This window comes from Myxine glutinosa, chromosome 10 (assembly GCF_964187855.1).
Source record: "Myxine glutinosa chromosome 10, kmMyxGlut1.1, whole genome shotgun sequence".
Lineage (NCBI taxonomy): Eukaryota > Metazoa > Chordata > Myxini > Myxiniformes > Myxinidae > Myxine > Myxine glutinosa.
Genome location: NC_136270.1, coordinates 58,860,984 through 58,884,262, shown reverse-complemented (window position 1 = coordinate 58,884,262; position 23,279 = coordinate 58,860,984). Strand labels below are relative to the sequence as shown.

The 23,279-nt window shown below is 39.8% G+C and overlaps 1 protein-coding gene across 5 annotated transcripts in view; it reads right to left on the bottom strand.

Moving 5' to 3' along the window:
• The window catches only part of CFAP65 (cilia and flagella associated protein 65), a 245,362-nt gene that overhangs the window by 48,576 nt on the left and 173,507 nt on the right, over positions 1 to 23,279 (bottom strand). For 3 of the 5 annotated variants that reach the window (XM_078785710.1, XM_078785713.1, XM_078785711.1), the window contains 2 exons: positions 13,252 to 13,367; positions 3,864 to 4,018 (listed from right to left, as the gene is read on the bottom strand). In XM_078785710.1, coding sequence (XP_078641836.1) covers positions 3,864 to 4,018; positions 13,252 to 13,367 — 271 coding nt within the window. The remainder of the gene's footprint in view (positions 1 to 3,863; positions 4,019 to 13,251; positions 13,368 to 23,279) is intronic. The other 2 variants (XM_078785714.1, XM_068125878.2) reach the window with 1 other exon arrangement.

Here is a 23,279-nt window from a genome sequence, read left to right as displayed (position 1 = left end):
TCTTCTAATAACATGTGAATGCATGTGTGTGCACATGGGAAATGCAGTTTGAAATGTGTCATTACATCTCATGTAAAATGTGACTAAGAGCTCAAATCCTCTCCCTCCCACATCACGTACATGGGGGAGAGTGGGTCACAAACACATATACATATACACACATGTACACACACACACACACACACACACACACACACACACACACACACACACACACACACACAAACATACACACACACACACACAACAATAGTTTGTATCTACACACTGTACTATTTTACTCTTTAAATGCAACAATAGTTTGTATCTACACACTGTACTATTTTACTCCTTTCTGCAACAATAGTTTGGTATCTACACACTGTACTATTTTACTCCTAATATGCAACAATAGTTTGTATCTACACACTGTACTATTATACTCCTTATATGCAATAGTTTGTGTCTACACTGTACTATTATACTCCTTTCTGCAGCAATAGTTTGTATCTGCACACTGTACTATTTTACTCCTTTCTGCAACAATAGTTTGGTATTTACACACTGTACTATTATACTCCTTTCTGCAACAATAGTTTGTATCTACACACTGTAGGCCTACTATTTTACTCCTTTCTGCAACAATAGTTTGGTATTTACACACTGAACTATTATACTCCTTTCTGCAACAATAGTTTGTTTCTACACACTGTACTATTATACTCCTTGTATACAACAATAGTTTGTTTCTACACAATGTACTATTTTACTCCTTTCTGCAACAATAGTTTGGTATTTACACACTGAACTATTATACTCCTTTCTGCAACAATAGTTTGGTATTTACACACTGTACTATTATACTCCTTTCTGCAACAATAGTTTGTATCTACACAATGTACTATTTTACTCCTTATATGCAACAATAGTTTGTATCGACACACTGTACGATTATACTCCTTGTATACAACAATAGTTTGTATTGCGGTGACATTCCGCGCACCAAGAGGGTGTCGGCCACGCCCGAGGGGTAGGCGTGGCCTCGGGATATACACGGGGCGCGCAGCCCTGAGCACGTCAGTGCTATAGTTGAGCTTTGGAATAAAGACTCTTTTTGGTTACCCGCGTTGTTGCTTATCTTCTTGGCAAACAAGTCGTGCGCATAGCACCGCACCTCAGTATCTACACACTGTACTATTTTACTCCTTGTTTGCAACAATAGTTTGTATCTACACACTGTACTATTTTACTCCTTGTATACAACAATTGTTTGTATCTCCACACTGTACTATTTTACTCCTTGTATACAACAATTGTTTGTATCTACACACTGTACAATTTTACTCCGTGTTTGCAACAATTGTTGGTATCTAGGCACTGTACTATTTTACTCCTTGTATACAACAATTGTTTGTATCTACACACTGTACAATTTTACTCCGTGTTTGCAACAATTGTTGGTATCTAGGCACTGTACTATTTTACTCCTTGTATACAACAATTGTTTGTATCTACACACTGTACAATTTTACTCCTTGTATACAACAATTGTTTGTATCTCCACACTGTACTATTTTACTCCTTGTATACAACAATTGTTTGTATCTACACACTGTACAATTTTACTCCTTGTATACAACAATTGTTTGTATCTACACACTGTACAATTTTACTCCTTGTATACAACAATTGTTTGTATCTCCACACTGTACTATTTTACTCCTTGTTTGCAACAATAGTTTGTATCTACACACTGTACTATTTTACTCCTTGTATACAACAATTGTTTGTATCTCCACACTGTACTATTTTACTCCTTGTATACAACAATTGTTTGTATCTACACACTGTACAATTTTACTCCGTGTTTGCAACAATTGTTGGTATCTAGGCACTGTACTATTTTACTCCTTGTATACAACAATAGTTTGTATCTACACACTGTACTATTTTACTCCGTGTTTGCAACAATTGTTGGTATCTAGGCACTGTACTATTTTACTCCTTGTATACAACAATTGTTTGTATCTACACACTGTACAATTTTACTCCATGTTTGCAACAATTGTTTGTATCTCCACACTGTACTATTTTACTCCTTGTATACAACAATTGTTTGTATCTACACACTGTACAATTTTACTCCGTGTTTGCAACAATTGTTGGTATCTAGGCACTGTACTATTTTACTCCTTGTATACAACAATTGTTTGTATCTACACACTGTACAATTTTACTCCGTGTTTGCAACAATTGTTGGTATCTAGGCACTGTACTATTTTACTCCTTGTATACAACAATTGTTTGTATCTACACACTGTACTATTTTACTCCTTGTTTGCAACAATAGTTTGTATCTACACACTGTACTATTTTACTCCTTGTATACAACAATTGTTTGTATCTACACACTGTACAATTTTACTCCGTGTTTGCAACAATTGTTGGTATCTAGGCACTGTACTATTTTACTCCTTGTATACAACAATTGTTTGTATCTCCACACTGTACTATTTTACTCCTTGTATACAACAATAGTTTGTATCTCCACACTGTACTATTTTACTCCTTGTATACAACAATAGTTTGTTTCTACACACTGTACTATTTTACTCCTTGTATACAACAATAGTTTGTTTCTACACACTGTACTATTTTACTCCTTGTATACAACAATAGTTTGTTTCTACACACTGTACTATTTTACTCCTTGTTTGCAACAATAGTTTGTATCTACACACTGTACTATTTTACTCCTTGTATACAACAATTGTTTGTATCTCCACACTGTACTATTTTACTCCTTGTATACAACAATAGTTTGTTTCTACACACTGTACTATTTTACTCCTTGTATACAACAATAGTTTGTTTCTACACACTGTACTAATATACTCCTTGTATACAACAATAGTTTGTTTCTACACACTGTACTATTTTACTCCTTGTTTGCAACAATAGTTTGTATCTACACACTGTACTATTTTACTCCTTGTATACAACAATTGTTTGTATCTCCACACTGTACTATTTTACTCCTTGTATACAACAATTGTTTGTATCTCCACACTGTACTATTTTACTCCTTGTATACAACAATAGTTTATTTCTACACACTGTACTATTTTACTCCTTGTATACAACAATTGTTTGTATCTCCACACTGTACTATTTTACTCCTTGTATACAACAATAGTTTGTTTCTACACACTGTACTATTTTACTCCTTGTATACAACAATAGTTTGTTTCTACACACTGTACTATTTTACTCCTTGTATACAACAATAGTTTGTTTCTACACACTGTACTATTTTACTCCTTGTATACAACAATAGTTTGTTTCTACACACTGTACTATTTTGCTCCTTGTATACAACAATAGTTTGTTTCTACACACTGTACTATTTTACTCCTTGTTTGCAACAATAGTTTGTATCTACACACTGTACTATTTTACTCCTTGTATACAACAATTGTTTGTATCTCCACACTGTACTATTTTACTCCTTGTATACAACAATAGTTTGTTTCTACACACTGTACTATTTTACTCCTTGTATACAACAATAGTTTGTATCTACACACTGTACTATTTTACTCCTTGTATACAACAATTGTTTGTATCTCCACACTGTACTATTTTACTCCTTGTTTGCAACAATAGTTTGTATCTACACACTGTACTATTTTACTCCTTGTATACAACAATAGTTTGTATCTACACACTGTACTATTTTACTCCTTGTATACAACAATAGTTTGTGCACAAAAAGAGTCAAACTCAGTGAATTTATTAAAGGTGAGCATCCGTAGTTTGGTTGACCGAAATTCCCAGGGAATGAAACAAAGGCGGACTTGTTTCAGGTAGGCCTGACTACTTACCTGTATACAGAGTGGCATGGCACTGGTGTGGAGTACACGTGATGAAACGGTGGCACGAAGTCAGCGTCGCTTCCCCTCGACCCGCTTCTGCAATCACATTCTGTACCGTCTCCTCCACCATGCCCAGCAGAATGGCTGCAAACTCCGGATACCTGCTTTTTGTGTGGGGGAATAAATGGCGACCTGTATTTTACTCTTCTACACATGAAAGCTCACACACAACACATTTCCATAGTCACACGTGCACACAAAATTTTCAAGCCTCAAGCAACATCAGTGTCAATGGCAACAACACCCACCGTCCGTCCACAACCACCAGGGATTCCTCTCAGCGGTGTTTGTACCACTCAACGCAAGCCACGTCACAAATCTTGGCAATCTACACCTGGCATGCTCCACACCTGGCATGCTCCACACCTGGCATGCTACACACCGGGCATGCTCCACACCGGGCATGCTCCACACCAGGCATGCTCCACATCTGGCATGCTCCACACATGGCATAGTTCACCACTGGCATAGTTCATCCCTAGCATGCTCCACTCTTGGCATGCTCCACACCTGTCATGGTCCACACCCGGCATGCTCCACACCAGGCATGCTCCACACCAGGCATGCTCCACACCTGGCATGCTCCGCACCTGGCATGCTCCACACGATGCATGGTCCACACCAGGAATGCACCACACCTGGCATGGTCCACACCTGGCATGCTCCACACCAGGCATGGTCCACTCCAGGCATGCTCCACACCAGGAATGCTCCACACATGTCATGGTCCACACCAGGCATGCTCCACACTTGACATGATCCACACCTGGCATGCTCCACACTTGGCATGCTCCACACTAGGCATGCTCCACACCAGGCATGGTTCACCCCTGGCATGCTCCACACCATGCATGGTCCACACCAGTCATGCTCCACACCTGGCATGCTCCACACCAGGCATGGTCCACACCAGGCATGCACCACACCAGGCATGCTCCACACCAGGCATGCTCCACACCTGGCATGCTCCACACCTGGCATGCTCCACACCAGGCATGGTCCACTCCAGGCATGGTCCACACCAGGCATGCTACACACATGTCATGGTCCACACCAGGCATGCTCCACACATGGCATGCTCCACACTTGGCATGCTCCACACCTGGCATGCTCCACACCTGACATGCTCCACACCAGGCATGCTCCACACCAGGCATGCTCACCTGGCTCCATATAAAAACAACAGCAAAATGAAATGGCAACAAACTGACAGCAATCATATAAAAACAACAACAGCAAAATGAAACCGTTACAAACTGACAGCGATCATATAAAAACCACAACAGCAAAATGAAACGGTTACAAACTGACAGCAATCATATAAAAACCACAACAGCAAAATGAAACGGTTACAAACTCACAGCGATCATATAAAAACCACAACAGCAAAATGAAACGGTTACAAACTCACAGCGATCATATAAAAACCACAACAGCAAAATGAAACGGTTACAAACAGACAGCGATCATATAATAACCACAACAGCAAAATGAAACGGATACAAACTGACAGCAATCATACAAAAACCACAACAGCAAAATGAAACGGTTACAAACTCAGAGCAATCCTATAAAAACCACAACAGCAAAATGAAACTGTTACAAACTGACAGCGATCATATAAAAACCACAACAGCAAAATGAAACGGTTACAAACTCACAGCGATCATATAAAAACCACAACAGCAAAATGAAACGGTTACAAACTGACAGCAATCATATAAAAACCACAACAGCAAAATGAAACGGTTACAAACTGACAGCAATCATATAAAAACAACAACAGCAAAATGAAACGGTTACAAACTGACGGCAATCATATAAAAACCACAACAGCAAAATGAAACGTTTACAAACTGACAGCGATCATATAAAAACAACAACAGCAAAATGAAACGGTTACAAACTGACAGCGATCATACAAAAACCACAAAAGCAAAATGAAACGTTTACAAACTGACAGCGATCATATAAAAACCACAACAGCAAAATGAAACGGTTACAAACTGACAGCGATCATACAAAAACCACAAAAGCAAAATGAAACGGTTACAAACTGACAGCGATCATACAAAAACCACAACAGCAAAATGAAACGGTTACAAACTGACAGCGATCATACAAAAACCACAAAAGCAAAATGAAACGTTTACAAACTGACAGCGATCATATAAAAACAACAGCAAAATGAAGCGGTTACAAACTGACAGCGATCATATAAAAACCACAACAGCAAAATGAAACGGTTACAAACTGACAGCGATCATACAAAAACCACAACAGCAAAATGAAACGTTTACAAACTGACAGCGATCATATAAAAACCACAACAGCAAAATGAAACGTTTACAAACTGACAGCAATCATATAAAAACAACAACAGCAAAATGAAACGTTTACAAACTGACAGCGATCATATAAAAACCACAAAATCAAAATGCAACGTTTACAAACTGACAGCAATCATATAAAACCAACAACAGCAAAATGAAACGGTTACAAACTGACAGCGATCATATAAAAACCACAACAGCAAAATGAAACGGTTACAAACTGACAGCGATCATACAAAAACCACAAAAGCAAAATGAAACGTTTACAAACTGACAGCGATCATATAAAAACAACAGCAAAATGAAGCGGTTACAAACTGACAGCGATCATATAAAAACCACAAAAGCAAAATGAAACGTTTACAAACTGACAGCAATCATATAAAAACAACAACAGCAAAATGAATTGGTTACAAACTGACAGCGATCATACAAAAACCACAACAGCAAAATGAAATGGTTACAAACTCACAGCGATCATATAAAAACCACAAAAGCAAAATGAAACGTTTACAAACTGACAGCAATCATATAAAAACAACAACAGCAAAATGAAACGTTTACAAACTGACAGCGATCATATAAAAACCACAACAGCAAAATGAAACGGTTACAAACTGACAGCAATCAAAAAAAACCACAACAGCAAAATGAAACGTTTACAAACTGACAGCGATCATATAAAAACAACAACAGCAAAATGAAACGTTTACAAACTGACAGCGATCATATAAAAACCACAACAGCAAAATGAAACGGTTACAAACTGACAGCAATCATATAAAAACCACAACAGCAAAATGAAACGTTTACAAACTGACAGCGATCATATAAAAACCACAACAGCAAAATGAAACGGTTACAAACTGACAGCAATCATATAAAAACAACAGCAAAATGAAACGTTTACAAACTGACAGCGATCATATAAAAACCACAACAGCAAAATGAAACGGTTACAAACTGACAGCAATCATATAAAAACCACAACAGCAAAATGAAACGGTTACAAACTGACAGCAATCATATAAAAACAACAACAGCAAAATGAAACGTTTACAAACTGACAGCGATCATACAAAAACCACAAAAGCAAAATGAAACGTTTACAAACTGACAGCAATCATATAAAAACAACAACAGCAAAATGAAACGTTTACAAACTGACAGCGATCATATAAAAACCACAACAGCAAAATGAAACGGTTACAAACTGACAGCAATCATATAAAAACCACAACAGCAAAATGAAACGTTTACAAACTGACAGCGATCATATAAAAACAACAACAGCAAAATGAAACGGTTACAAACTGACAGCGATCATACAAAAACCACAAAAGCAAAATGAAACGTTTACAAACTGACAGCGATCATATAAAAACCACAACAGCAAAATGAAACGGTTACAAACTGACAGCGATCATACAAAAATCACAACAGCAAAATGAAACGTTTACAAACTGACAGCGATCATATAAAAACCACAACAGCAAAATGAATTGGTTACAAACTGACAGCGATCATATAAAAACCACAAAAGCAAAATGAAACGTTTACAAACTGACAGCAATCATATAAAAACCACAAAAGCAAAATGAAACGTTTACAAACTGACAGCAATCATATAAAAACAACAACAGCAAAATGAAACGGTTAAAAACTGACAGCGATCATACAAAAACCACAAAAGCAAAATGAAATGTTTACAAACTGACAGCGATCATACAAAAACCACAAAAGCAAAATGAAACGTTTACAAACTGACAGCAATCATATAAAAACAACAACAGCAAAATGAAACGGTTACAAACTGACAGCAATCATATAAAAACCACAACAGCAAAATGAAACGGTTACAAACTGACAGCAATCATATAAAAACCACAACAGCAAAATGAATTGGTTACAAACTGACAGCAATCATATAAAAACCACAACAGCAAAATGAAACGTTTACAAACTGACAGCGATCATATAAAAACCACAACAGCAAAATGAAACGGTTACAAACTGACAGCGATCATATAAAAACCACAACAGCAAAACGAAACGGTTGCAAACTGACAGCGATCATATAAAAACCACAACAGCAAAATGAAACGGTTACAAACTGACAGCAATCATATAAAAACAACAACAGCAAAATGAAACGGTTACAAACTGACGGAGATCATATTAAAACAACAACAGCAAAATGATACGGTTACAAACTGACAGCGATCATATAAAAACAACAACAGCAAAATGAAACGGTTACAAACTGACAGAGATCACATAAAAACCACAAATGCAAAATGAATCGGTTACAAACTGACAGCGATCATATAAAAACCACAACAGCAAAATGAAACGGCTACAAATTGACAGCAATCATATAAAAACAACAACAGCAAAATGAAGCGGTTACAAACTGACAGCGATCATATAAAAACCACAACAGCAAAATGAAACGTTTACAAACTGACAGCGATCATATAAAAACCACAACAGCAAAATGAAACGGTTACAAACTGACAGCAATCATATAAAAACCACAACAGCAAAATGAAACGTTTACAAACTGACAGCGATCATATAAAAACCACAACAGCAAAATGAAACGGTTACAAACTGACAGCGATCATATAAAAACCACAACAGCAAAATGAAACGGTTACAAACTGACAGCAATCATATAAAAACCACAACAGCAAAATGAAACGTTTACAAACTGACAGCGATCATATAAAAACCACAACAGCAAAATGAAACGGTTACAAACTGACAGCAATCATATAAAAACAACAACAGCAAAATGAAACGTTTACAAACTGACAGCGATCATATAAAAACCACAACAGCAAAATGAAACGGTTACAAACTGACAGCAATCATATAAAAACCACAACAGCAAAATGAAACGGTTACAAACTGACAGCAATTATATAAAAACAACAACAGCAAAATGAAACGGTTGGAAACTGACAGCAATCATATAAAAACCACAACAGCAAAATGAAACGTTTACAAACTGACAGCAATCATATAAAAACAACAACAGCAAAATGAAACGGTTACAAACTGACAGCGATCATATAAAAACCACAAAAGCAAAATGAAACGTTTACAAACTGACAGCAATCATATAAAAACCACAAAAGCAAAATGAAACGTTTACAAACTGACAGCAATCATATAAAAACAACAACAGCAAAATGAAACGGTTAAAAACTGACAGCGATCATACAAAAACCACAAAAGCAAAATGAAATGTTTACAAACTGACAGCGATCATACAAAAACCACAAAAGCAAAATGAAACGTTTACAAACTGACAGCAATCATATAAAAACAACAACAGCAAAATGAAACGTTTACAAACTGACAGCGATCATATAAAAACCACAACAGCAAAATGAAACGGTTACAAACTGACAGCAATCATATAAAAACCACAACAGCAAAATGAAACGGTTACAAACTGACAGCAATCATATAAAAACCACAACAGCAAAATGAAACGGTTACAAACTGACAGCAATCATATAAAAACCACAACAGCAAAATGAAACGTTTACAAACTGACAGCAATCATATAAAAACCACAACAGCAAAATGAAACGTTTACAAACTGACAGCGATCATATAAAAACCACAACAGCAAAATGAAACGGTTGCAAACTGACAGCGATCATATAAAAACCACAACAGCAAAATGAAACGGTTGCAAACTGACAGCGATCATATAAAAACCACAACAGCAAAATGAATTGGTTACAAACTGACAGCAATCATATAAAAACCACAACAGCAAAATGAAACGTTTACAAACTGACAGCGATCATATAAAAACCACAACAGCAAAATGAAACGGTTACAAACTGACAGCGATCATATAAAAACAACAACAGCAAAATGAAACGGTTACAAACTGACAGAGATCACATAAAAACCACAAATGCAAAATGAATCGGTTACAAACTGACAGCGATCATATAAAAACCACAACAGCAAAATGAAACGGTTACAAACTGACAGCAATCATATAAAAACCACAACAGCAAAATGAAACGGTTACAAACTGACAGCAATCATATAAAAACCACAACAGCAAAATGAAACGGTTGCAAACTGACAGCGATCATATAAAAACCACAACAGCAAAATGAAACGGTTACAAACTCACAGCGATCATATAAAAACAACAACAGCAAAATGAAACGGTGACAAACAGACAGCGATCATTTTAAAACCACAACAGCAAAATGAAACGGTTACAAACTGACAGCGATCATATAAAAACCACAACAGCAAAATGAAACGGTTACAAACTGACAGCGATCATATAAAAACCACAACAGCAAAATGAAACGGTTGCAAACTGACAGCAATCATATAAAAACAACAACAGCAAAATGAAACGTTTACAAACTGACAGCAATCATATAAAAACAACAACAGCAAAATGAAACGGTTACAAACTGACAGCGATCATATAAAAACCACAACAGCAAAATGAAACGGTTACAAACTGACAGCGATCATTTTAAAACCACAACAGCAAAATGAAACGGTTACAAACTGACAGAAATCATATAAAAACAACAACAGCAAAATGAAACGGTTACAAACTGACAGCGATCATATAAAAACCACAACAGCAAAATGAAACGTCAACAAAGTGACAGCAATCATATAAAAACCACAACAGCAAAATGAAACGGTTACAAACTGACGGCAATCATATAAAAACCACAACAGCAAAATGAAACGGTTACAAACAGACAGCGATCATATAAAAACAACAACAGCAAAATGAAACGGTTGCAAACTGACAGCAATCATATAAAAACCACAACAGCAAAATGAAACGCTTACAAACTCACAGCGATCATATAAAAACAACAACAGCAAAATGAAACGGTTGCAAACTGACAGCGATCAGATAAAAACCACAACAGCAAAATGAAACGGTTACAAACTGACAGCGATCATATAAAAACCACAACAGCAAAATGAAACGGTTGCAAACTGGCGGCGATCATATAAAAACCACAACAGCAAAATGAAACGGTTACAAACTCACAGCGATCATATAAAAACCACAACACAAAATGAAACGGTTGCAAACTGGCGGCGATCATATAAAAACCACAACAGCAAAATGAAACGGTTGCAAACTGACAGCGATCATATAAAAACCACAACACAAAATGAAACGGTTACAAACTGACAGCGATCATATAAAAACCACAACAGCAAAATGAAACGGTTACAAACTGACAGCAATCATATAAAAACAACAACAGCAAAATGAAACGGTTACAAACTGACAGCGATCCTATAAAAACCACAACAGCAAAATGAAATGGTTACAAACTGACAGCGATCATATAAAAACAACAACAGCAAAATGAATCGGTTACAAACTGACAGCGATCATATAAAAACCACAACAGCGAAATGAAGCGGTTACAAACTGACAGCGATCATATAAAAACCACAACAGCAAAATGAAACGGTTACAAACTGACAGCGATCATATAAAAACCACAACAGCGAAATGAAACGGTTACAAACTGACAGCGATCATATAAAAACCACAACAGCAAAATGAAACGGTTACAAACTGACAGCGATCATACAAAAACAACAACAGCAAAACGAAACGTTTACAAACTGACAGCGATCATATAAAAACCACAACAGCAAAATGAAACGGTTACAAACTGACAGCGATCATATAAAAACAACAACAGCAAAATGAAGCGGTTACAAACTGACAGCGATCATATAAAAACCACAACAGCAAAATGAAACGGTTACAAACTGACAGCAATCATATAAAAACAACAACAGCAAAATGAAACGGTTACAAACTGACAGCGATCATATAAAAACAACAGCAAAATGAAACGGTTACAAACTGACAGCGATCATATAAAAACCACAACAGCAAAATGAAACGGTTACAAACTGACAGCAATCATATAAAAACAACAACTGCAAAATGAACCGGTTACAAACTGACAGCAATCATACAAAAACCACAACAGCAAAATGAAACGGTTACAAACTGACAGCAATCATATAAAAACAACAACAGCAAAATGAAGCGGTTGCAAACTGACAGCAATCATATAAAAACCACAACAGCAAAATGAAACGGTTACAAACTGACAGCGATCATATAAAAACCACAACAGCAAAATGAAACGGTTACAAACTGACAGCGAACATATAAAAACCACAACAGCAAAATGAAACGGTTACAAACTGACAGCGATCATATAAAAACCACAACAGCAAAATGAAACGGTTACAAACTCGCAGCGATCATATAAAAACAACAGCAAAATTAAACGGTTGGAAACTGACAGCAATCATATAAAAACAACAACAGCAAAATGAAACGGTTAGAAACTGACAGCAATCATATAAAAACAACAACAGCAAAATGAAACGGTTACAAACTGACAGCGATCATATTAAAATAACAGCAAAATGAAACGGTTACAAACTGACAGCGATCATATAAAAACGACAACAGCAAAATGAAACGGTTACAAACTGACAGCGATCATATAAAAACCACAACAGCAAAATGAAACGGTTACAAACTGACAGCAATCATATAAAAACAACAACAGCAAAATGAAATGGTTACAAACTGACAGCGATCATATAAAAACAACAGCAAAATGAAACGGTTACAAACTGACAGCAATCATATAAAAACAACAACAGCAAAATGAAACGGTTACAAACTGACAGCAATCATATAAAAACAACAACAGCAAAATGAAACGGTTACAAACTGACAGCAATCATATAAAAACAACAACAGCAAAATGAAACGGTTACAAACTGACAGCAATCATATAAAAACCACAACAGCAAAATGAAACGGTTACAAACTGACAGCAATCATATAAAAACAACAACAGCAAAATGAAACGGTTACAAACTGACAGCAGGACAAGACAAAGATTTTTAAAGGACAAAAAAAACCTTGACCTCACCGCTTGACCCGGTCTTTGCCTTTGCTCTTTAATGGTCGGAGCTGGGGAGGTTGGAGCTTGTCAACCACTTGATCTTTGCAAACTAAAGGCAGAACTTCTCCATGTCTGGCCCCATTCTGTGCAAAAGTGCAAGATATCTTGAACCTTGGGATTCTCATCAATGGAGGCAATTTGGACTGTTGTTATTCCCAATATCTATAGCTCCTGCTGAAATAATGACAATCTAAATTCCGCACAAAAGGATAAACTTCAGGTGTTTGCTTTTTTGGAATTTCTCAATAATGTGGTATTCAAACCTTGCAGCCACTGTACTGTGTGAATTACCTTTTAGTCAGGTTCACTATGTTTTGTCGTTCAAAATTTTGGTAGATTAGCAAAACTATACATTTCTGGAATATTCAGAGCATGAGGAATCCAAAAATTAATGTTTACATTTGCGTAGACACCTTTGCGAAAATGACACTCAGGACAGTGATGAAGATAGTCAGGTTCACTATGTTAACAAATATAATTTCTTTCAAAATTTTGGGATTAGCAAACCTGTACATTTTTGGAATCTTCAGAGCATGGAGAATCTGAAAATCAATGTTGGCATTTGCACAGACACCTGCATGGCCGCCATTTTGGATTTTGAAAATGGCCGCCATAAAATACATATTTTGCGCGATCTCGGCTTCTAGTCAACCTAGAGACTTAATTCAATATGCTAATCCTATGTTTTCTGGGTCAAGGAATCCAATAAAGGCCTCTGATATAAAACACGCAATCGTCGAAAAACATGAGCGAGGTGTGCGTGTTGTCGACTTGGTGAGGCGGATGTGAAGGCAGCTGAAGATTTTATTATAACTTTTGCCGAACTGATAGAAGCCGAACGATACATCCCCCAGCAAATCTTCAACTGTGGCGAGACAGGGCTCTTCTGGAAAAAGATGCCGAGGAGGACGTATATAACGGCAGAGGAGAAGAGCATGCCAGGCCACAACTTGTTCAGAGTGCCGGCGATAGCTCACCTTCTCTTTGTGGAAAACACGGTGAGATCCTTAACATCCAACAACTAATGGGACGCAAACGGGGCGCCCAGTTTAGCGGTACACACATTGATGAATCACCCTGCCTGTGAAACACCGACATGACAGGTTATACCTGGGTCAGGATTCAAACCCAGGCTGGACAGTTTAGAGTCAAGTGTGCGTACCTCCAGTCCAGGCCATCCTGCCAACTTGTATGCTGCATACAGGTGAAATATAAAGCGCGAGATATTTTTATATATACTGTATATTTAAAAAAAAATTGGTGTGGTTTTTGGCGGGCTGGAACGGATTAATAGCATTTCAATGCATTTTAATGGGGAAATTTAATTTGAGAAACGAGCAAATTGAGTTACGACCTCGGTCACAGAACGAATTAAACTCGTAAGTCAAGGTTTCACTGTATATATATATATATATATATATATATATATATATATATATATATATATATATATATATATATATATATATATATATATATATATATATATAAATATATATATATATATATATATATATATATAATATATATATATATAATATATATATATATATATATATATATATATATATATATATATATATATATATATATATATATATTGTTGCGGTTTTGAGAACCCACACTTGTTGGTAAATATAACATCATTCAAGGTTAAAGGTAGCACCCCATAGGTAGGCCACAAGCAACACGTAGGTCACTATAGGACGTCAGTCATTTCTTAGTATGTGTTTAGATAAGGCCATTTCCAATAGTTGCATCTGCGTTGCATCAAACAAATAAGAGAAGGCCCTTCCATTCATTTTGGTAGCCTCCCTTCCAAGCGACGCCATTAAGCGCTCTCCAGTCTGTGCCCCATCAGCCCTCCCAATTTGGTATGCTCCTTTGCCAGCAGCCTTCGCTGCCCGTGGGCTCGCTCAACCCAGCCCGAAAAGCCATGAGGTAAAGCCCAAAAAAGGGGGTGGAGCGCCAGGATGAAGGTGCGGCCACGTCAACCAGCCATCAAGGCGGAGCCAGTAAGCCAACACCAGCCAACCAGGGCTGGAGTGAGATCGCCTGACAGGCGTGGTTTGGGCTTTCAGAGCGTTCGCTGGCTTGGCTTATAAAAGCGCGAACACAAAGCCCTCGGAAGGACTTATCGTGGTTGGAAGGACTTGTTGGAAGGTTGGCTTATGAAAAGGACTTACAGAGCAGTGCTCATTGCAAAAGGACTGAAGCCAAGATTGGTATTACAAAGAACTGGTACGAGAGTTGAGTACGAGAGGGAGAGACGCGCTGTGGCAACCCGCTTTACGAAGGGTGAGCACGCGGCACGCATTGCCAAGATCTGCAGCGTGCAGGACATTGGGTCGGGGGTGCTTGGAGCGAGTAAGACCGGTAGCGCAAGTACAAAAGCACCGGTACGCATATTAAGTACGCCAATAGCCCAGCTTACCTTTCCCCGTCACGATAATTGTCCGCTCGCGCTACACTACGTGGAGAGCTGCCTGCCGGGTTTCGTCTGCTGGTACGGGTCGAGGACCGGAGCCTGGACGCCATAGCCGGACCTTCCACTCGACCATCTACATCCCCGCGTGAGTCTGAAGTCTGACACCGAATCTGAGAGCGATCGGGCCCGTGTCCAGGGAATAGAATAAGACTGTCTAAGGCTGCCCTGTGTACTTTTCCTTCCTCTTTCTTTCTTGTACATTCTTTCGTTTCCTCTTCTTCCTTGTACATTGTTAATAAATTGCCTTATTCTTTCTGGTTTCTCCTTAATCCGATCGTCCTAGTCTTTTCTCCATTGGGAAAACGCGGCACGATTCGGGACCGCTATAATCGGGTTAGTCATTGTTAACAGCTCGGGTCGCGGATTGCTATCTGCTCGGCAATATTCCAACAATATCCGTGATTCGGGCGGGAGTTATTCCCTTGCTTTACGGTCGGTGGTAGTAATTAGGTAATAAGACTAAAATTCGACCAACAACCCTATTTACCACCGACCGGAAGGAACGTTATAACTTCCAGGATCACGTCGGCCAGACAGGGGACAAGGGGTTTAACCCCCACTTGATAAGGGGAGACTTCCGGTCCCTCGAGCGACGGGGCTTGCTTCGATCTCTCCACGGCATCAAAGTTTGAGTGTTTTCCCATTCGTTTCTTTGTCAAATTTCCGCTGGGTATTTTGTTGTGTATGTGTTATTGTGTGTTTCTATATAGTTTTGGTTTTGTAGTTGTTGCAAATTTGTGTGTAATTAGTCGTTTCTTTGTTCGCGCCTCTTGCGCCTCATGCGGCCTGGTGTCTCGTGCAGCCTCCTCGTCTCGACTTGTGCCCCGCCCCCTATATCTCGTTTTTCTTTCACCTCTGCTCCTGCTTTCTCAAATCCACGTTCTCACTTAGAGACTTTTCCCAGATTGTTTTTCATGGTTTTGTCTAAATATTATTTAAATATGTTTAAACCGCAGCCTTGATGCTGACGCCACCCTCCCCCCCCACCCCCCAGAATTTCCATGTGTTAAACGTTTCCCGGTGTGTACCCTGGATAAGAATAGGTACCAGTGTGGCAGCTACATTCAAATGTAAGGTGTGCACAGAGGGAGCTGCAGATGGAGGAAATGTTGAGTTGGATCTTGGAGACGGCGTGAAGCTGGAAGGTGTGAAAACATTTTGCTACCTCGGAGACATGCTGAATGGAGAAGGTGGATCAGACTCGGCAACGGTTGCTCGAGTGAGATGTGCATGGAAGAAGTTTCGGGAGTTGAGTGGCATGCTGATGATGAGGGGAGTGTCGTTGAAGCTGAAGGGAAAGGTGTATGCTGCATGTGTGAGAAGTGTTATGATTTATGGGAGCGAGACATGGGTAATGAACGTAGAGCAGCAACGAAGGTTGGAAAGGGTGGAAATGCGAATGGTTCGACGGATGTGCGGAGTATCGTTGAGAGAGAGGAAGACAAATGATGAATTGCGAAAGATGATGGGAATAGAGCCTGTGATTGATGCTGTGAAGAGGAACAGGTTGAGATGGTTTGGTCATGTGTTGAGGAAGGATGAAAGTGACTGGTTGAGAAGAGTGATGGAAATGAATGTAGAAGGAAGTAGAAGACGGGGAAGACCGAGAAAGACTTGGCTAAGGATGGTGGAAGAAGAAATGCGGGCATGGGGGTTAACAAGGAGAGATGCAGAAAATAGGGCAAAATGGAGAAGATTGTCATAGGCACCGCAAGGCTAACCCCCGCTCTCGCAGGGAAAATGGCCTTTAAAATGCATGTTGTTGTTGTTGATAAGGGGAGAGCCAACGTCTGAGATCCGCAACAATATATATATATATCCAAATATATGTGCAGTTCTCCAGCTTTCAATGAGCGCAAGTAATGCCGTCACTGCCATGTACATGTGCTCTGCCTGTCAAGCTCTCAAGAGAACCCTCTGACAGAGCAGAATTTTGATCTTAGTTCAGATACTGTCATAAGTGTATGTAAAACTCACAGTTACCGACCTGGTTTCGCCCTTTTTTGGGGGGCTCGTCAGGGCAACGCAGTGAGTACTGCATACACTTATGACTCTGAAAACCTTTCGGTTATATACCAGTCACTATGCGATTTCATACCATCAGTGGGAACCACCATTAAGGTATCCCATCCAGCAATGCTGTACCTTAATGGGAGCGATAAGTGCCATCTGCCACATGGCACATTACCTCTGGTATCCACTCATTATATGGAATCCCCTGGATGCAGCCGGGAGCAACGTACATGGCATGGCAGTGACGTCATTACTTGCGCTCATTGAAAGCTGGAGAACTGCACATATATTTGGATTGGTTTGCTCCCAGCTGCATCCAAGGGATTCCATATAATGAGTGGATACCAGAGGTAATGTGCCATGTGGCAGATGGCACTTATCGCTCCCATTAAGGTACAGCATTGCTGGATGGGATACCTTAATGGCGGTTCACCACTGATGGTATGAAATCGCATAGTGACTGATATATATATATATATATATCTATATTATAATAGCCGTAGATGATTCTGTCTGTCTGTCTGTCTATCTGTTGGGTGTCTGTCCGGGGTGTGGCTTACTCGGTTTGCAGAGTAGCTCCACCCATAGCTCCACCCATTCTGGGAGTGGCTATAAACAAATATCCACCATTTTATTAACTCGCATAGCTTTGAGTCCTGTTTTGTAGGCCCGTGGTGTCTTGCTCTCCCCCAGTTTTATTTCAAATCAAATTCGATAAATCATTTCATTTTTCACAGTCGCTAACATAGTTTTAGACTCGGTTGAAAAAAAACGGGAAGAAAATCCGATGAAAGTTGCCGTTTATAGAACGAAATGAATTCAAGGCCATTGAGTCTCTCTCACGCCTTTATCTCCAATCTAACTCACCATATGATTTCATTTTTATCGATGGTTTTACTTTTAGACTCGGTGTCAGCAATAATTGAGAACAATCCACACACGCGGGAAAATGCAGAGATATATTTTTTAAAATCGCGTCATGGTGTATCATACACCGCCCAACATGACACCGCCGGCAATGTGTCGATATATATTAAAAATTCGCTTTTGCTTTTCCGTTATGATATATTACTATTTCGTTTGATGATAGTCGTCACAAAAACGTCAACAATGATGCCGACATATATTTCTTCGTTTTTATTTCATTCAACATATTAGCCGGAAGTAAAATATGTTTCAGGAAATTACCGAGAGATATTTCTTCGTTTTTTTTATTAGTTATGTGCGCATACACTTTAAATAGGTTTATTTGAAATCTTTAATTTTCCACAAACATTCCACACACGCGGGAAAATGCAGAGATATATTTTTTAAAATCGCGTCATGGTGTATCATACACCGCCCAACATGACACCGACGGCAATGTGTCGATATCTATTTTAAATTCGATATATCATTTCATTTTTCACAGTCGCTAACATAGTTTTAGACTCGGTTGAAAAAAAACGAGAAGAAAATCCGATGAAAGTTGCCGTTTATAGAACGAAATGAATTCTCAAATGCCTGTAACTTCAAGGCCATTGAGTCTCTCTCACGCCTTTATCTCCAATATAACTCACCATATGATTTCATTTTTATCGATGGTTTTAGAGTCGGTGTCAGCAATAATTGAGAACATTCCACACACGCGGGAAAATGCAGATATATTTTTTAAAATCGCGTCATGGTGTATCATACACCGCCTAACATGACACCGACGGCAACGTGTCGATACATATTAAAAATTCGATATATCATTTCATTTTTCACAGTCGCTAACATAGTTTTCGACTCGGTTGAAAAAAAACGGGAAGGAAATCCAATGAAAGTTGCCGTTTATAGAACGAAATGAATTCTCAAACGCCTGTAACTTCAACTTCAAGGCCATTGAGTCTCTCTCACGCCTTTATCTCCAATCTAACTCACCATATGATTTCATTTTTATCGATGGTTTTGGACTCGGTGTCAGCAATAATTGAGAACATTCCACACACGCGGGAAAATGCAGAGATATATTTTTTAAAATCGCGTCATGGTGTATCATACACCGCCCAACATGACACCGACGGCAACGTGTCGATATATATTAAAAATTCGCTTTTGCTTTTCCGTTAAGATATATTACTTTTTCGTTTGATGACAGTCGTCACAAAAACGTCAACAATGATGCCGACATATATTTCTTCGTTTTTATTTAATTCAACATTATTAGCCGGAAGTAAAATATGTTTCAGGAAATTACCGAGAGATATTTCTTCGTTTTTTAAAATTAGTTATGTGCGAATACACTTTAAATAGGTTTATTTGAAATCTTTAATTTTCCACAATATAATTTACTTGCCATTTATCATTTGATGATTACGAGACAAATTCCTCTTGAGGATCGTGACAATTCATGCGCTGCGTGGAAACTTCTATTTCCAAAATGAATGAGACGATCGATGAAGAACGCAGACTTGAACAGGATGCAGCAAGAAAACGAATGAGACGGGCGAACGAGTCCATCGACGAACGTCAATGCAAACTTGCGGGGTCACCCGTGGGAATCCCACGGGCATGGATGTGTGTGACATTTCGACATATTGAGTTAGATGCTGCACATTCATTTTTACAAAATGGTTACTGGCAAGTCATCAGATCCAGAAATGGTGTAAAAACCACCGTTTAGAGGCCATTTTTCCCCGCAAAGCGGGGGTTGGCCTTTTCGGGGACCGTGGTAGTTGTTGTTTTTTTGTCCCCTTTTTGAAGCAATGTTTTACGGCCGGATGCCCTTCCTGACGCCAACCCTTTTTGCCGCCTTCAACGACAAACAGGGAATTACCAGTGAACTGGTACTCAATTAGCCGACCTCGGAAGGATGACAGGCTGAGTCAACCCCCCTGGCATTAATTCGGCGATCGACCGAGATTCGAACCCAGGATCCTAAGCCGGCACCCTAGCCGCTAGCCCAACACCAGAAATGGTGTCATGAACACAATTTATTTACGCACAAGCACAAAAGCAAGACGGGCCGATTTCCGATTCCGACGGGCCGACGGGCGAGACGGGCCGATTTCCGATTCCGACGGGCCGATTTGGAGCAAGAAAAAGAACGAGACGGGAGAAAAAGGAGTGAAACGAGACGGGGAAAGCCGATTGGAGAGGCGAGTGAGGCGCGATTGGAGAGGAGTGTGAGGCGCGATTGGAGAGGAGTGTGAGGCACGATTGGAGAGGAGTGTGAGGCGTGATTGGAGAGGAGTGTGAGGCACGATTGGAGAGGAGTGATTGGAGGGGAGTGTGAGGCACGATTGGAGAGGAGTGTGAGGCACGATTGGAGAGGAGTGTGAGGCGCGATTGGAGAGGAGTGTGAGGCGCGATTGGAGAGGAGTGTGAGGCGCGATTGGAGAGGCGTGTGAAGGATTGGAGAGGAGAGGAGTGTGAGGGATTGGAGAGGTGAGGGATTGGAAAGGAGAGGGATGTGAGGGTTTGGAGAGGAGAGGAGTGCTAGGTGGAGAGAGGAGAGTGTCAGGTGGAGACAGGAGAGTGTCAGGTGGAGACAGGAGAGTGTCAGGTGGAGAGGAGTGAGGGGTCACATATTATGTGAAATAAATAAATTGTGTTCATCACACCATTTCTGGATCTGATGACTTGCCAGTAACCATTTTGTAAAAATGAATGTGCAGCATATAACTCAATATGTCGAAATGTCACACACATCCATGCCCGTGGGATTCCCACGGGTGACCCCGCTAGTATATATATAATATATATATTGTTTCGGAACCGGAGTACGGCACTCCCCTTAGGGGGGGGGGGGGTGGGGGGGGTTAATCCCCCCTTCTATTTTCACTGGCCGTCTCTGCTCCTGACGCTACACAGCTACCTCCGGAAAGGCAGGTGCGCAGCCCCGTTCGTACCGCGGACAGATGTTAATTGCCGAGCGGTTTTAGCAACCGCGGCACGAACTATTAACAAGGACTAGACCCGATTCTTGAACGTTGGCCAAATCGTGCCACAGGTATTCAATGAAGGAAATCACTAAGACGACGGATGTGAAGAAGAGGAAGACAGCAGTAGGAAATACGAATATGATTTATTTGCTATTATTTACAACCAAAAGAAACCAAGGAGGAGGAAAGATAATAAAATAATATACAGAAGAAGAAGAGGACACAGTGCAAATTAGCTTACCTACTACAGTCTTACTTAACCCCAAGGACAAGACACACAGAACAAACTCACGTACACAGAAGGATGGAATGGAGGCAGGAACGAAGGACTGGAAGGAGAGAGGAAGGTTCAGCTGGAGCAGATGGTTCGGGCTTGATCCCGCACAGGACGTCGGGCTGAACCTCGACAGCTACCGATGCCACCGATCCTGGTTCCCGCGTGGTAACGGTCGAAGCTGCCTGGTGGAGCCAACGCTGCCTGATGGAGTCAACGCTGCCTGGTGGAGTCAACGCAGCCTGGTGGAGTCAATGCTGCCTGGTGGAGTCAAAGCTGCCTGGTGGAGTCAAAGCTGCATGGTACTGCTCGTGGGGCTCCGTCACTTTCCTCGCTCTGGACTCATCTGCCGCATCTCTCTCTCTAAAGGCTTGCGCGCGCGCTTTTATCGCACCTGGGGCGATCAAGCCGCCGGCCTCCAGGACACGCCCATCGGTGAGCTCGCCTCGGCCTTGATTGGTCGCGAGGGCTCACCGATCCCGCCCCTAGAGGAGGCGTTGGCAAGGCCACGCCTTGTTCCTGGCGCTGAGCTAACTCTTCCCACCTTCTGCTCCGAGATGACCTTGTGCTCAATGGAGTCTTGCGGCGAAAAACATGGTCCCAAAGCAGCAGCGGCGAATGCAGAAAACCACCCGATGCAGTTGGCAATGGCTGACAAAAGGGGCATGCGGTTTGAAATGGAGGCTTTGGGGAATTTGAAAAGGGATTCTACCTTGTTCCAATTTGATGCAATGCAGTGTCAACTAATGGAAGACAGAACCTTAACCTAATACACATAATAAGGAGATAACTACTGAACAGGGAGATCTATGATTTGCTACGTGATTGTATATGAACTAACTACGGGGATGACCTTTACCCTTTTCACACCAAATGGAGGAAGGAGGGTGATATTTCCAACACACAAAAACACAATTCTCAAATCCATAACAAAAAATATATAAATATATATATATATATATATATATATATATATATATATATATATATATATATATATAAAAATATATATATACATATATATACGTATATATATATATATATATATATTGTTACGGACACGCGGATTAAGATGTTATGATGGGCCGAGCGGAATGGCCGCCGTGTTCGCACAGTTTACCCGATTCCACCCGACGTTGACCAAATCGCGCTATGCTAAATCAATGAAGGAAAGGACACAACGACTGGGATAAATGAAACGACACAAGAGGTACAGTTCTCAAGACCTCCGGAGGACGATATAATTGGTGGGGGAGAAAAAGGGGTAGATTACAAGGTATGAGGTAAAGCACAGAAGAGATAGGCACTTAGA